General features: G+C 47.1%; 1 protein-coding gene and 1 pseudogene across 1 annotated transcript in view; one reads left to right on the plus strand and one right to left on the minus strand.

The window, feature by feature from the left end:
- Window positions 1-1,526: 1,526 nt before the first annotated feature.
- ZNF318 (zinc finger protein 318) overlaps window positions 1,527-12,272 on the plus strand; it is a 34,302-nt gene continuing 23,556 nt past the window's right edge. Inside the window, 4 exon segments of the mRNA XM_017878163.1 lie at window positions 1,527-1,574; window positions 1,576-1,660; window positions 1,663-1,934; window positions 5,463-5,611. Of these exon segments, the coding sequence (XP_017733652.1) occupies window positions 1,527-1,574; window positions 1,576-1,660; window positions 1,663-1,934; window positions 5,463-5,611 (554 nt within the window).
- LOC108533469 (40S ribosomal protein S2 pseudogene) lies at window positions 6,939-7,694 on the minus strand (annotated as a pseudogene).

The raw sequence follows: 12,272 nt of genomic DNA on the forward strand, positions 1-12,272 counted from the left end.
TGGTATTGAACTCCCAGGCTCAAGCAATCCTCCTGCCTCGGCCTCCCAAAATGGTGGGATTATAGGCGTGACCCTTCGCGCCTGGCCCACTCTTGTATTTAGGATGCAGAGCCCTGAGACTGGCATCTAGGAAAATTCTGGACTTAGGCCAGGGGAGGGGGCATGCCTGAATCTCTTACAAAAACTCGCCAGGCCTCCAGTCTGTCATGATGTGGGTCCCTGGTAGTGAGGGACCTCCACCATGACCACAAGTACTTTAGTCAGAAAACAGCTCGAAAACTTAACTAATATCACGTGTGTCTGTGTGAAGAGTTCACCAAACAGGCTTTATGTGAACAACCAGGCTGTTTATCTCACCTGGGTGCAGGCGGGTTGAGTCCGAAAAAGGAGTCGGCAAAGGGCAGTGGGATTATCATTAGTTTTTACAGGTTTGGGATAGGCGTACAAAGTACCTTCTTAAGGGGGTGGGAAGAATATTACAAAGCACCTTCTTAAGGGCGAGGGGGAGAATATATCCTGTCAGGGTGGGGCAGGAGCAAATCATAATAGTGGAATGTCATCAGTTAAGGCTATTTTCACTTCTTTTGTGGATCTTCAGTTGCCTCAGGCCATCTGGATGTATACGTGCAGCTCACAGGGGATATGATGGCTTAGCTTGGGCTCAGAGGCCTGACAAAGTCTATTTTGGGTTTGATTCTCGTCCACCACCTCCACTTGTACTTTCCCATCCTCAATTTCAACCTCCAGAAATTAGGCAAACTGGAAAGTAAACTAATGCGGGTCGTGCTGCTTCCGCAGGGGGGCCAGGACTTTGGTGGGCGCTCCTGCCCGGTCCGTAACCTCCGACACAGCTAACGTTTTCAGGCCCGCTTATATTCTCACGAATGGTTTTCAACCATTTCGTGTCCATCCCTAAATTAAGAGGCCTGAGGGGCAACAGGAAAGAGCGAAGACCTCCGCACAGTCTCCAAACCCCTAAGTCCCGAGGCCTGGACCATCCCGGAAAACCAGGCTCCTCTCCAGGGAAGCCCTTCCTTCCTCCCCGCCCACCCCGCGCGGAGGCCCCGGGGTCACGTGGCCGTCGGGGAGGGGAAGTGGGTGGCTCGGCGGCCGCCATCTTGAGGATTCGGAGGCGGGGCGTGCAGCGCTCAGGGCGCGCGCTTCGCTTCCCCTCCTCTCGCCCAGCCTCGCACCGGCGTCTGTGCTCCTCCCCACTTTTCTTGGTTCCTGCGGCCGCTCCCTGAGTGGAGGAGCGGGGAACCCCGGAGGCGGCGGGGGAGGGGAAGGGTGTGTCGACCCGTGGCTCGCGCCCTCCAACCGCCCAAGCCGCGGGCGCGCTCCGGCCAGGCCCGGGGCGAACGCGGGGCCGAGGGGAGGGCTGCTCCCGGCGATTACTGAGGCAGCGCCGCAGCCGGCCCGAGGTGGCGGCGGCTGGCAGCGCTGCGGGCGGCGCGCTCCAGGGCCTGCGTCTAGGAGGCGCCCCCGGGCAGAGCTGTCGCCGTGGCCCGCTCGGCTGCGAAGAAACCATGTACCGCAGCAAGCGCCTCCGCTCCTCCGTCTCTCCCACCCGCCCCGGCTAAAGACGACGGTCGGGGGCCCGCCCGCGCACGGCCCGCAGGCTCCTGCTCCTCTTCAGGCCCGGCTCGCGCAGCTGCACCGCCGCTCCGCCTCCGGCTCCTCGTCGGCGGACCGGCTCGCCGACCCCGCCTTCGCCCGTCAGGGACCGCGGCCGCCGCGCCTCGCCGTCCCCGCCACGGGGTCGTCGCGTCTCCCCGTCCCCGCCTCGGGCCCGTCGCGGCTCCCCGTCGCCACCGCGGGGCCGACGACTCTTCCCGCCAGGCCCGGCCGGCTTCAGAGGCAGCAGCCGAGGGGAGTCCCGCGCCGACTATGCCCGGGACGGCCGCGGAGACCATCCAGGCGACAGCGGCAGCCGGGTAATCCCACCCCTCGTCCAGGACTCCCTCCATCTCCCAGCCCCCTCGCCCGGAATTCCCGTTTCCAGAAACGCCCGGGGCCTCCAGACCAGGGTCTTAAGCGCGAAGCCTCCGGCCAACTCCCTTGGGGATGCCGAGCCTGGAGGCTTCTGTCAGACCCGGGAGCGTTGACACAATAACGGACTCGGGAGCGCACGGGCGCCTGGTCGGGAGTGCGCGCTCCGTTCCTTAGGAATAGGCTGTTTTCTCTCACGCCGGGTGAGGTGTGGAAAGTTTGCCAAGGCGAGGGGCATTTCGTCCAAACCGTGTGCCTTGGTACTTTTTGTAGAGTTGACGTGTTCTCGGGGTTCCGTTGTTTTCATCCCCTTAAACCCGAGCTGCCTCCCTGGATCTTAGGGGAAAAAAGCAGAAATGTCAGTTTTTGTGGCGAGTTAGGGACACTTGAACCCTACCAGGCTTTACGTCTAGAGTGTAAACTGTTAGCTTAAATGAATTGGAGCTGCTGCTTCGGAATGAAGTGTGCAGGACCACAGTCATTGCCATAGCCACTAACTCTTCATCAAGTTCTGTGCCAGCAATTATGCCTAGCCTTTCACTTGACACATTCTTTTAACCCTCACAACTCTTTGAAGTGAGGCCGTTAATATTATTCCTTGTTGTACAGCCGAGGAACCAACCCAGAGAGATTCAAGTAACTCGACTAAGGTGACACGGCTAAGTGGTGGAGCTGTGATTCAACTCAGATCCTCCTGGTTCCCCAAACCCTTGATTTGAACCGCTATGTTTCACTGCTAGAGGAACGGAGCATGAGATTAGTTTTAGAAATAGTGTTGACCTTTAACCATAACCACCACCCCAAGAGATCCTCTAGGTAGAGTCTGGTGTTTGGGAATTTGTTTTATTTTTAGTTCTTCAATCTTTTTATTATTATTTGAGAAAGAGTCTCACTCTGTTGCCCAGGCTGGAGTGCAATGGCGCGATCTCAGCTCACTGTAACCTCCGCCTCCCGGGTTCAATCAGTTCTCCCACCTCAGCCTCCCAAGTAGCTGGGATTACAGGTGCCCGCCACCATGCCCGGCCTCTTTTTTTCAACTTAGTAACAAAGTTCTGCTTTTTTGAGTGGCTCTCTAACATGTATGTAAGTACTGTGAGTACTTTGGTCAGGGGTTAATTGTTTTGTCACTATGTTAAGATACTCAGTTGAGCAGTGCCAGTGTGGGTGGCAGTCACTACAGAGGAAGCAAGAACAGAATGCTTGTTTCCACAACCTCCTTTTCTTCTCCAATGCACAATGTATTTGCTCTGGTCTTTTCTGTCTGAGTAAATAGCATCATCCATTGCTTACATCAGAAACAGTCATTATCTCCCTTGTTCCCACATCTAATTTGTCAGATTACCTCATCTGTCTAACCCATTAGCCTTACCTCTAGAATAATCCCCAAAACTGCCCTCCTCCTGCCATCACTCTGGTCTAAGCCCTATTACTTCTTGCATGGATTGTTGTATTTGGCTCCTTTACGCTCCGCTCTTGCTACCCTCCAGTTTATTCTGGAGGGTACCCAGAAATCAAAATGATTTTTAAGCCCTCACTTTATACATTGACATGTATTTATTGAGCATCTACTTTGCATTAGGCACTGTTCTGGACTGCCCTGCGGATACAACAAAGTACAAACCAGGCAAAAACTCCTATCCTTATAGAGTTAGTATTGTAGCAGGGAGAGTTGGATAATAAGATGAAGTTAGAAACGCCATGGTATGTTAAATGTAATTAAGTACTAAGAAGGACTAAGAAGTACTAAAATAGGTCCGGGCGCCATGGCTCACGCCTGTAATCCCAGGACTTCGGGAGACCGAGGCAGGCGGATCACGAGGTCAGGAGATCAAGACCATCCTGGCTAACACGGTGAAACCCCCCCATCTCTACTAAAAATACAAAAATTAGCCTGGTGCTGTGTCGGGCACCTGTAGTCCCAGCTACATGGGAGGCTGAGGCAGGAGAATGGCATGAACCTGGGAGGCGGAGCTTGCAGTGAGCTGAGATCCTGCCACTGCACTCCAGACTGAGGGTGACAGAGCGAGACTCCGTCTCAAAAAAAGGAAAAAAAGAAGTACTAAAAGCAGAGAAGGGAGTTACAGTTTGTGTGTGTTTAATAGAGTCGTGCTCTGTCACCCATGCTGGAGTGTAGTGGTGTGATCATACCTCACTGCAGTCTCATACTGCCATACTCAAACGATCCTCCCACCTCAGCCTCCTGAGTAGCTGGGACTACAGGCATGTACCACATCCCAGCTGATTTTATTTTTAAAAAATTTTTTGGTGTGGGGAGGGATTTCACTGTGTTGCCCAGGCTGGTCTCAAACTCCTGGCTTCAAGTGATTCTCCTGCCTCAGCCTCCCAAAATGTTGGGATTACAGGCATGAGCTACCATGCCTGGCCCAGGGAGGTAAAATTTTTGATAGAGTAGTCAGGGAAGGCCTTCTGGGAAGGTGATTTTTGAATAAAGATCTGAAGGAGGTGAGGGTGTGCTGTGCAAGCATCTGGAGGAGAAATGTAGTCAGATGATATCACTATCCTGTGTAAAACCCTCCTGTAACTTAATTGCACTAAGGATAAAATCCAAATTTCCCAACCGTGGTTTCTGCCTATCTTTTCCTCTTCTGTCACTTTGCTGCAGCCACACTGGCCGCTTTTCTGTTACTTAAAATACACCAAGCTCAATACTGAGGTGATTCTTTCCTTTGCCTGAAACATCCTTCTACCTGTTCTTTGCAAGGCTGACATGTCATCATTCAGGCCTCAGGTTATCACCTGAGAAAAACCTTTTCTAACCATCCTATCTGAAGTAACTCCTTTTATGATATCATATTTTAATGACTTTATAGCACTTACCAGAAGTACTTTTTTTTTTTTTAAACTTCTTTTGGCTTCCCTCCTTCACTAGAAATATGTAGGTTCTGAGAGCAGGGACTTTATTCACTTCTCTTTTCCCATGCCCAATAAGAATGAGAGGTCACTGTTTAGGAGAGTTAGAGGTATGGGCTTTTCTCTCTAAGAAAATAATTTTTAGAAAGTGCTTTATTTTTGGAATAGTGTCTTACCATAACCATTTCTCACCTTGTTGAACCCCAACTTTGCGGGGTGGTTTTTTGTTTTTTGTTTTTGAGACAAGGTCCTGCTCATTGCCCAGGCTGGAGTGCAGTGGTGCAGTCATGGCTCACTGCAGCCCTGACCTCCCAAGCTTAAGCTGTCCTCCCACCTCAGCCACCTGAGTAGTTGGGACCACGGGTGTGGTGTGCACCCCATACCTGGCTAATTTTAAACTTTTTAAATTGAGGTGGAGTCTGTGTTGCCCAGACTGGTCTCACATTCTTGCTTGGGCCAATACATCTCAGCCTCCCTAAGTGTTGGGTTTACAGGCATGAGCCACCATGCCTGGCTAACTTTGTAACTAGGGAGGAGAATGTTTTTGGATACAGGGATGTCTTGACCCTATTGACTAACTTTATTATCTTTTACTTGTGTAGAGACGCTCTCCTGGTCTGCGTTCTGACTCTTTGGAGAAGAGCTTAAGGATCACTGTTGGCAATGACCACTTCTGTGTTAGCACACCAGAACGGCGACGGCTTAGTGATCGGCTGGGGTCACCAGTGGATAATCTGGAAGACATGGACAGGTAGGCATCACCTACGGCAGTACATACTATACTAGTACTTGAAGGCAGAAATGTTGCTGTTTTCTGAATGATATATTTGAAAGGATGGTGCCAGCTCTAAAGTTATTTCCTATACCACGTGCCCAGTACAAAATATAACATTGGGATAGAATTTCTAAGTGGGAAGAGTATAATGATGTATAGACTCTGTTGCTGAATAAATTGTATAGAAAAAAAGACTTTAAAAAGGTCATGCTAGTCTGACTAGAAAGTAGAGGCTGAGGGGACATAATCAGAGTCCTCCAAACCAAGAACAGTTGAGATGGTATAGATTCAAAAACAGTGAAACTATGAGAGGTCCCTTTACAAAGAAAAGTTCTGGACAAAATGGGAAGTCTTTTTAAAATGGTGTTATTTTTTAGCTTATCCAGGCTGAAACATAGATTCAGAAAGGGTTTAGATAAGTTCATGTCTAATATATGTGTGTATGTGATGTGAAGTAGATAAAATATTAATAAAAAGCTAGAGACCTTCAAAAATGTTTAAGTTCAGTTATCATTTTACAACTATTGAGTGCTGAGGAAGGGTAGATACACCCAAGAGAGTTGGATATAGACTTCAGGTGCTAGAAACTTAACCATATATAGAATGTAAATAATCACATCAGGTGTTTTTCAGCTCACAAAAATCAAAGTATGGATGGAAGTTCAGGAAAGCACTCTTTCTCAGAGCTGAGACCTTGACTGTTATGGTCTCTGCCCAGCACGTTGGGAGTTTTGACAAATGAGTAGCAGTAGCAATAAATCAATGTAATGTAGTTTCAAACTGAGACTGTCACTTGCATTGTTGAACAGAGCATATCTAGACGGGTGGGGGAGAGCTGGGCAGGAAGTCTGAGGACCAGTTTTGCCGTTGGTAATACTTCAAAGTTCCATTGGCTGTGGATGCAGTGAAGCAAGGCAGAACAGTCTTTTTTTTTTTTTCCCCAGGCCTAATTCACTTTATATTTCTTATATAAAAACCCTATGTTGGGCCGGGCGCGGTGGCTCAAGCCTGTAATCCCAGCACTTTGGGAGGCCGAGACGGGCGGGAATCACAAGTCAGGAGATCGAGACCATCCTGGCTAACCAGGTGAAACCCCGTCTCTACTAAAATACAAAAAACTAGACCGGGCGAGGTGGCAGGCGCCTGTAGTCCCAGCTACTCGGGAGGGCTGAGGCACGGGAGAATGGCGGTAAACCCAAAAGGCGGAGCTTGCAGTGAGACTGAGATCCGGCCACATGACCACTCCAGTTTGGGCGACAAAGTGAGACTCCGTCTCTTAAAAAAAAAAAAAAAAAAAAAAACCCTATGTTGTAGCCACAGCTGGAGCCTGGGTCCTCTTCACAGAGACTCTGGTGTGTGTCTTGATGAGGTGGTCAGTGAATTCCTGATAGGGAATCCAGTCTCTTTCCAGAGGTGGGGGGTCAGGTAGCTGTAGGTCTTAGAGATGGGATCAAAGGTGGCCTTGGCAAAGCCACCCAGGGTGGCAGTGCAGCCCCTGGCTGAGGTGTAGCAGTCATCGATACCAGCCATCATGAGCAGCTTCTTGGACACAGGCTAAGACGATGCCAGTGCCCTTGGGCGCAGGGATGAGGCGCACCAGCACAGAGCTGCAGTGGCCTGTCACCTTGCAAGGGACAATGTGGGGCTTGTGGATCTTGTTCCCCCAGTAGCCTCTGTGCACAGGGAGAATAGAGAGCTTGGCCAGGATGATGGCCCCACGTATGGCAGTGGCCACCTCCTTGGAGCACTTAACGCCCAGACCGATGTGGCCATTGTAGTCCCTGATGGCAATAAATGCCTTGAACCTGGTGCACTGGCCAGTGTTGGTCTGCTTCTGCACTGGCATAATCTTCAACACCTCATCCTTGAGAAAGACCCCCAGGAAAAAGTCAATGATCTCAGATTCCTTGATGGGCAGGGAGAAGAGATAGTTCTCCAGGGACTTGATCTTTATGTCCTTCACCAAGCAGCTCAGCTTGGTGACAGGCATCCACTCCTTATCTTTGGCCTTGCCTCCATGAGCTCCGCAGCCTCAGCCCCATCCACGGCTACAACCCCGGCCCCTCCACGGAAGCCACCGCAGTTCCCCATCCCAGGGCCCCTGGGCCTCTGCACCCACCCCACCCCTCCCACTGACATCATCCGCCATTTGGTGTTTTCTCATAGAAGAAGCAAGGCAGAATAGTCTTATGTCATATAACATTGAAGCTTCTAAAGGGCCTCAAGATATGTGACTGTATTACTTAATTGAAGCAGTAGCCCTTGCCCTTCTGGCTGCTTCTGTTTTGGGAAATGATTGAGTAGGTAGTCTGGGTAGGTGGTACGTAGTATGATTGTCTTCATTCTTTGCTGAGGTTTTGAGTTAGTTTCAGCAGTTCCTCTTCTTAGGCCTAGGATGTCACTTCCCCTTTGCATAAACTTTGTTATGCACATGTGCTTCAGATAACTAATTGTATTTTTAAATTACAAAAATTAAAATTTTTCCTCTTAGGGAGTTTGGGGCAGCAGTCTTCTTTCTAGAATCATGTGTTTCAGAGACACGGGTCTACTTTAGAGAAAGTGAGATTGAGGTTCTAAACAGAGATACAAAGCCATTTAAAAAATACTGTTTGCCCCCTACACATTTCTCTTCTTTCCCTTTTGTTCAGTATGGTTTGTGTGGATAATTACTGTCCATTAAAACCAGGCCACAGGACCATTGGCATACTCAGGATGTCTCCTGACAGTGAGTCTAGTCTTCAACCAATGATACAGGCCATTTATATCCTTTGTATGTAGATGTTTGGGCCTGGGGCAGTGGCTCACACCTGTAATCCCAGCACTTTAGGAGGCTGAGGTGGGCTAATCACTTGAAGTCAGGAGTTCAAGACCAGCCTGGCCAATATGGTGAGTCCCTGTCTCTACCAAAAATACAAAAATTACCCAGTGGTGGTGCATGCCTGTACTCCTAGCTACTCCAGAGGCTGAGGCAGGAGAAGGTTGAACCTGGGAGGCAGAGTTTGCAGTGAGCCCAGATTGCACCACTGCACAGAGCAAGACTCTGTCTCAGAAAAAAAAAAAAAGAAAAAGTGTATGTAGATGTTTAGTTTTTTAAAAATTATTTATTAATTTATTTTTTGAGACAGAGTCTTGCACTGTTGCCCGGCTAGAGTGCAATGGTACAATCTCAGCTCACTGCAGCCTCCGCCTCCCGGGTTCTAGCAGTTCTCCTGCCTCAGCCTCCTGAGTAGCTAGGATTACAGGTGCGGGCCACCACACCCGGCTAATTTTTTGTATTTTTAGTAGAGATGCGGTTTCACTGTGTTGGCCAGGCTGTTCTCGAACTCCTGACCTTGTGATCCGCTGACTTTGTGATCCACCGACCTCGGTCTCCCAAAGTGCTGGGATTACAGGTGTGAGCCACTGCGCCCAACCCCTTTTAAATTTATTTTTAAGAGACAGGGTCTCACTCTGTCACCCAAGCTGGAGTGCAGTGACACGATCATAGCTTAGTGTAGCCTCTAACTCCTGGGTTCAAGTGATTCTTCTGCCTCAGCCTCCCAAGTAGCTAGGAATACAGGCACACACTACCTTTATTTTTGTAGAGATGGAGTTCTCACTATGTTGCCTAGGCTGGTTTCAAACTCCTGAACTCATGTGATCCTCCTGCCTCAGCCTCCCAAAGTGATGGGATTGCAGTCGTGAGCCACCATGCCTGGCCAGATGTTTATTTATTTGTTTTTTTTCTGAGACTCTAGTATTCTTTCTCTTCCTTTATTGAATCTGTTAAGTTTTATATCAGGTTTGGATGATAGCGAAGTTGGGTTTTAGTGTCTCTTCACCTTAGCAGCCCTATATGTAGGACTGTAATTCTTCTCAAAAGGGAACATGAACAGGTAATGTGAAAAATTCTAAAACACTTGGCTTCTAAAGACCTGTGGATGTGAGGTTGATTTCTCCTGTTCATCAAAGTAATTTGCACATTTAATGTTCCATTCATGGAGCTGTTTATTTTTAAAAAATCATTATCTTTTTAAAAGACAATGTCTCGCTCTGTTGCCCAGCCTGGAGTGCAGTGGCGTGATCATAGTTCACTGTAACCTCAAACTCCTGGGCTCAAGTGGTCCTCCCAGCTCAGTCTTCAGAGTAGCTAGGACTGTGGGCTACACTGCCATACCTGGTGAATTAAAAAAGAAATTTTTAGAAATTGGGGGGTCTATCTGTGTTGTCCAGGCTAGTCTCCTGATCTCAAGCAATCCTCCTGCCTTGGCCTCTCAAAGTGCTAAGATTATAGGTGTGAGCCACTGTGCCCAGCTTATCTCCTAATTCCTTGTCCTTATTCTGATAGATTGAAGGAGTAGGATTTTTTTCCCCTCTGATTTACTTTAGGGAATAGAAGCAAACAGCTTTCTCGGGGCATTTTTGGGTCTCATCAACAGAAAAGAATAGAGAGTGTAGGCTCTGAAGGACCTTTTAAAATATATATACATTTTTTAACAGCTTTATTGAGATACAATTTGTATACTATATAATTCACCCATTTAAAGTGTACAGTGATTTTTGGTATATTCAGAGTTGTGCATCCCTCACTACAGTAAATTTTAGAACATTTTTATTGTACCAGAAAGAAGCTCTGTGCCGCCGGGCGCGGTGGCTCACTCCTGTAATCCCAGCTCTCAGGGAGGCAGAGGCGGGAGGATAGCTTGAGCCCAGGAGTTCAAGACCTGCCTGGGTAATACAGCGAGACCCCGTTCTCCACAAAAGGAAAAAAAAAAAAAAAAAAAGACAAAAGAAGCTCTGTGCCTTCAGCCATTACTCCCTCCGCCCTACCCCCAGCCATGGGCAATCACTAATGTACTTTCTGTCTCTACAGATTTGCGTATTCTGGACATTTCATATAAATAGAATCATATAATATGTGGTCTTTTGTGACTGGCTTCTTTCACTTAGGATTTTTTTTTAAGGTTCATCCATGTTTGTAGCATTCCTTTTTATCGCTGATAATATTTTATTGTATGGGTATACCACGTTTTGTTTATCCATTCATCAGTGGTGAATGAATGGATAACATTTGGATTCTTTTCACTTTTAGCAATTATGATTAATGCTGCTCTGAACATCGGTATAAAAGTTTTTATATGGACATATATACATTTTTTTAAAACTTGTTTAACAGAGATTTGTAAACACAAAAATGTAGAATAGTATAGTGAACCCCCATGTCCTCATTACCCAACTCCAGCAATCAGTTTTTTAAATAGATAGACCTTATTTGAGAAAACAGTTGAACTCTTAACCAAGGCTTTCAGGGAGTGTCCATCGCTGGACTCTTTCAGGGTATAGGAGATTGTACTCTTTTTAGGGCTCACTCCTACTACAGCCAGTTCTCTTCTCATATCCTTTTGGAGTTCTGGGGAAGGAGGACATGAGCTTCTAATAAGCATCCTGATTTATGCGATATGTGATAGCTTTATTAAGAAAACTGTTTTTATGCCTTTTTTCTGTCTCATTCTACTGGAGATTCCAAGTCTGGACGGAGGCTTTTTGAGAACCATCTCATTTATAGCTTCTTGATAGTACTGGATTAGGTCTTGGGCTAGTATGCCATTTCATGGTGACATGTAATAGTTCTAGTGGGGAGCTGAATGTCGGAGTGTGAATGAACTTGCCGCTCCTCATCGAGCTTGTTTTCTCTCCCTATACTAATATGATCAGAGACTTCTTGTGTGGTAAATGGTGTTTTGACAATGGAGTGACTCAACTCATGAACATTCCTCTCTGGAAATAGGTGTGTTTATGGCTGACAGACCTATAGAGAAAAATTTTTACCCCAGTTTGATTTCAGAAATCATCCTTGGTTTATTCCCATTTATTCCTATTTCATACTACATTGAAACCTCAACATTTCCCAAATTCTTGGGAAGAAGGTGGGTAGCAGAAACCTGGATTCCCACAGGTGGCATTCTTGTTAGAGAAGGTAAATAAAATTTGTCCTTGATAACCTTTCATACATTTATTCCTAGGTCTACAACTTTGAACAAAGGCAGGCTGGTGAATAAGAAAAGGCAATGTTTTGAGGTTCTGCTGGCATAGTCTCAGAGATAGGAAAGCAACTACTAAAAAAACTAGGAAAAGTCATTTCTAGAAACTCACAAAAAACAAAAGTAGCTACTAGAAACTGCAGAAGACACTAATAGTTACCATCCTCTAGTTGATAATTCACTCTGGAATGTGAGTGACATGTAAGAACTTCTATTTTTTTATTCAGATTATTTAGAAATTTCATACATAAAGTGCTAGAGGATCTTTATTTCTGTCTATGACTTAAATCAGAAACTGTCATTTTGTGTCATAGCCATAGCCCCCGAGAAGGTGAGGACTATTGGGTGTGGTATAGAGTTCTCAGCTAAAAGAATAGATGTCCCATCCTGGATTTTTACCTCATGCCTCAAAGGTCTGAGACCTTTGTATTTAATGAAATAAAAATGTATGGTGAACCAAACCATCACTTTCTCGTTTCTAAGCCTGAGAATAGCAGAGTTTTTGTAGATATCCAGAGAAGGCAAAGAGGGTGACAAAACAGGCTGTGAGAGAGTTTTTTGGTTTTTAATATGTGAACCATCGAGGCAAAGCATTGGAGAACCTTCTAAAACTTATG

This window comes from Rhinopithecus bieti, unplaced genomic scaffold, assembly GCF_001698545.2.
Source record: "Rhinopithecus bieti isolate Rb0 unplaced genomic scaffold, ASM169854v2 scaffold_9981, whole genome shotgun sequence".
Taxonomy (NCBI): domain Eukaryota; kingdom Metazoa; phylum Chordata; class Mammalia; order Primates; family Cercopithecidae; genus Rhinopithecus; species Rhinopithecus bieti.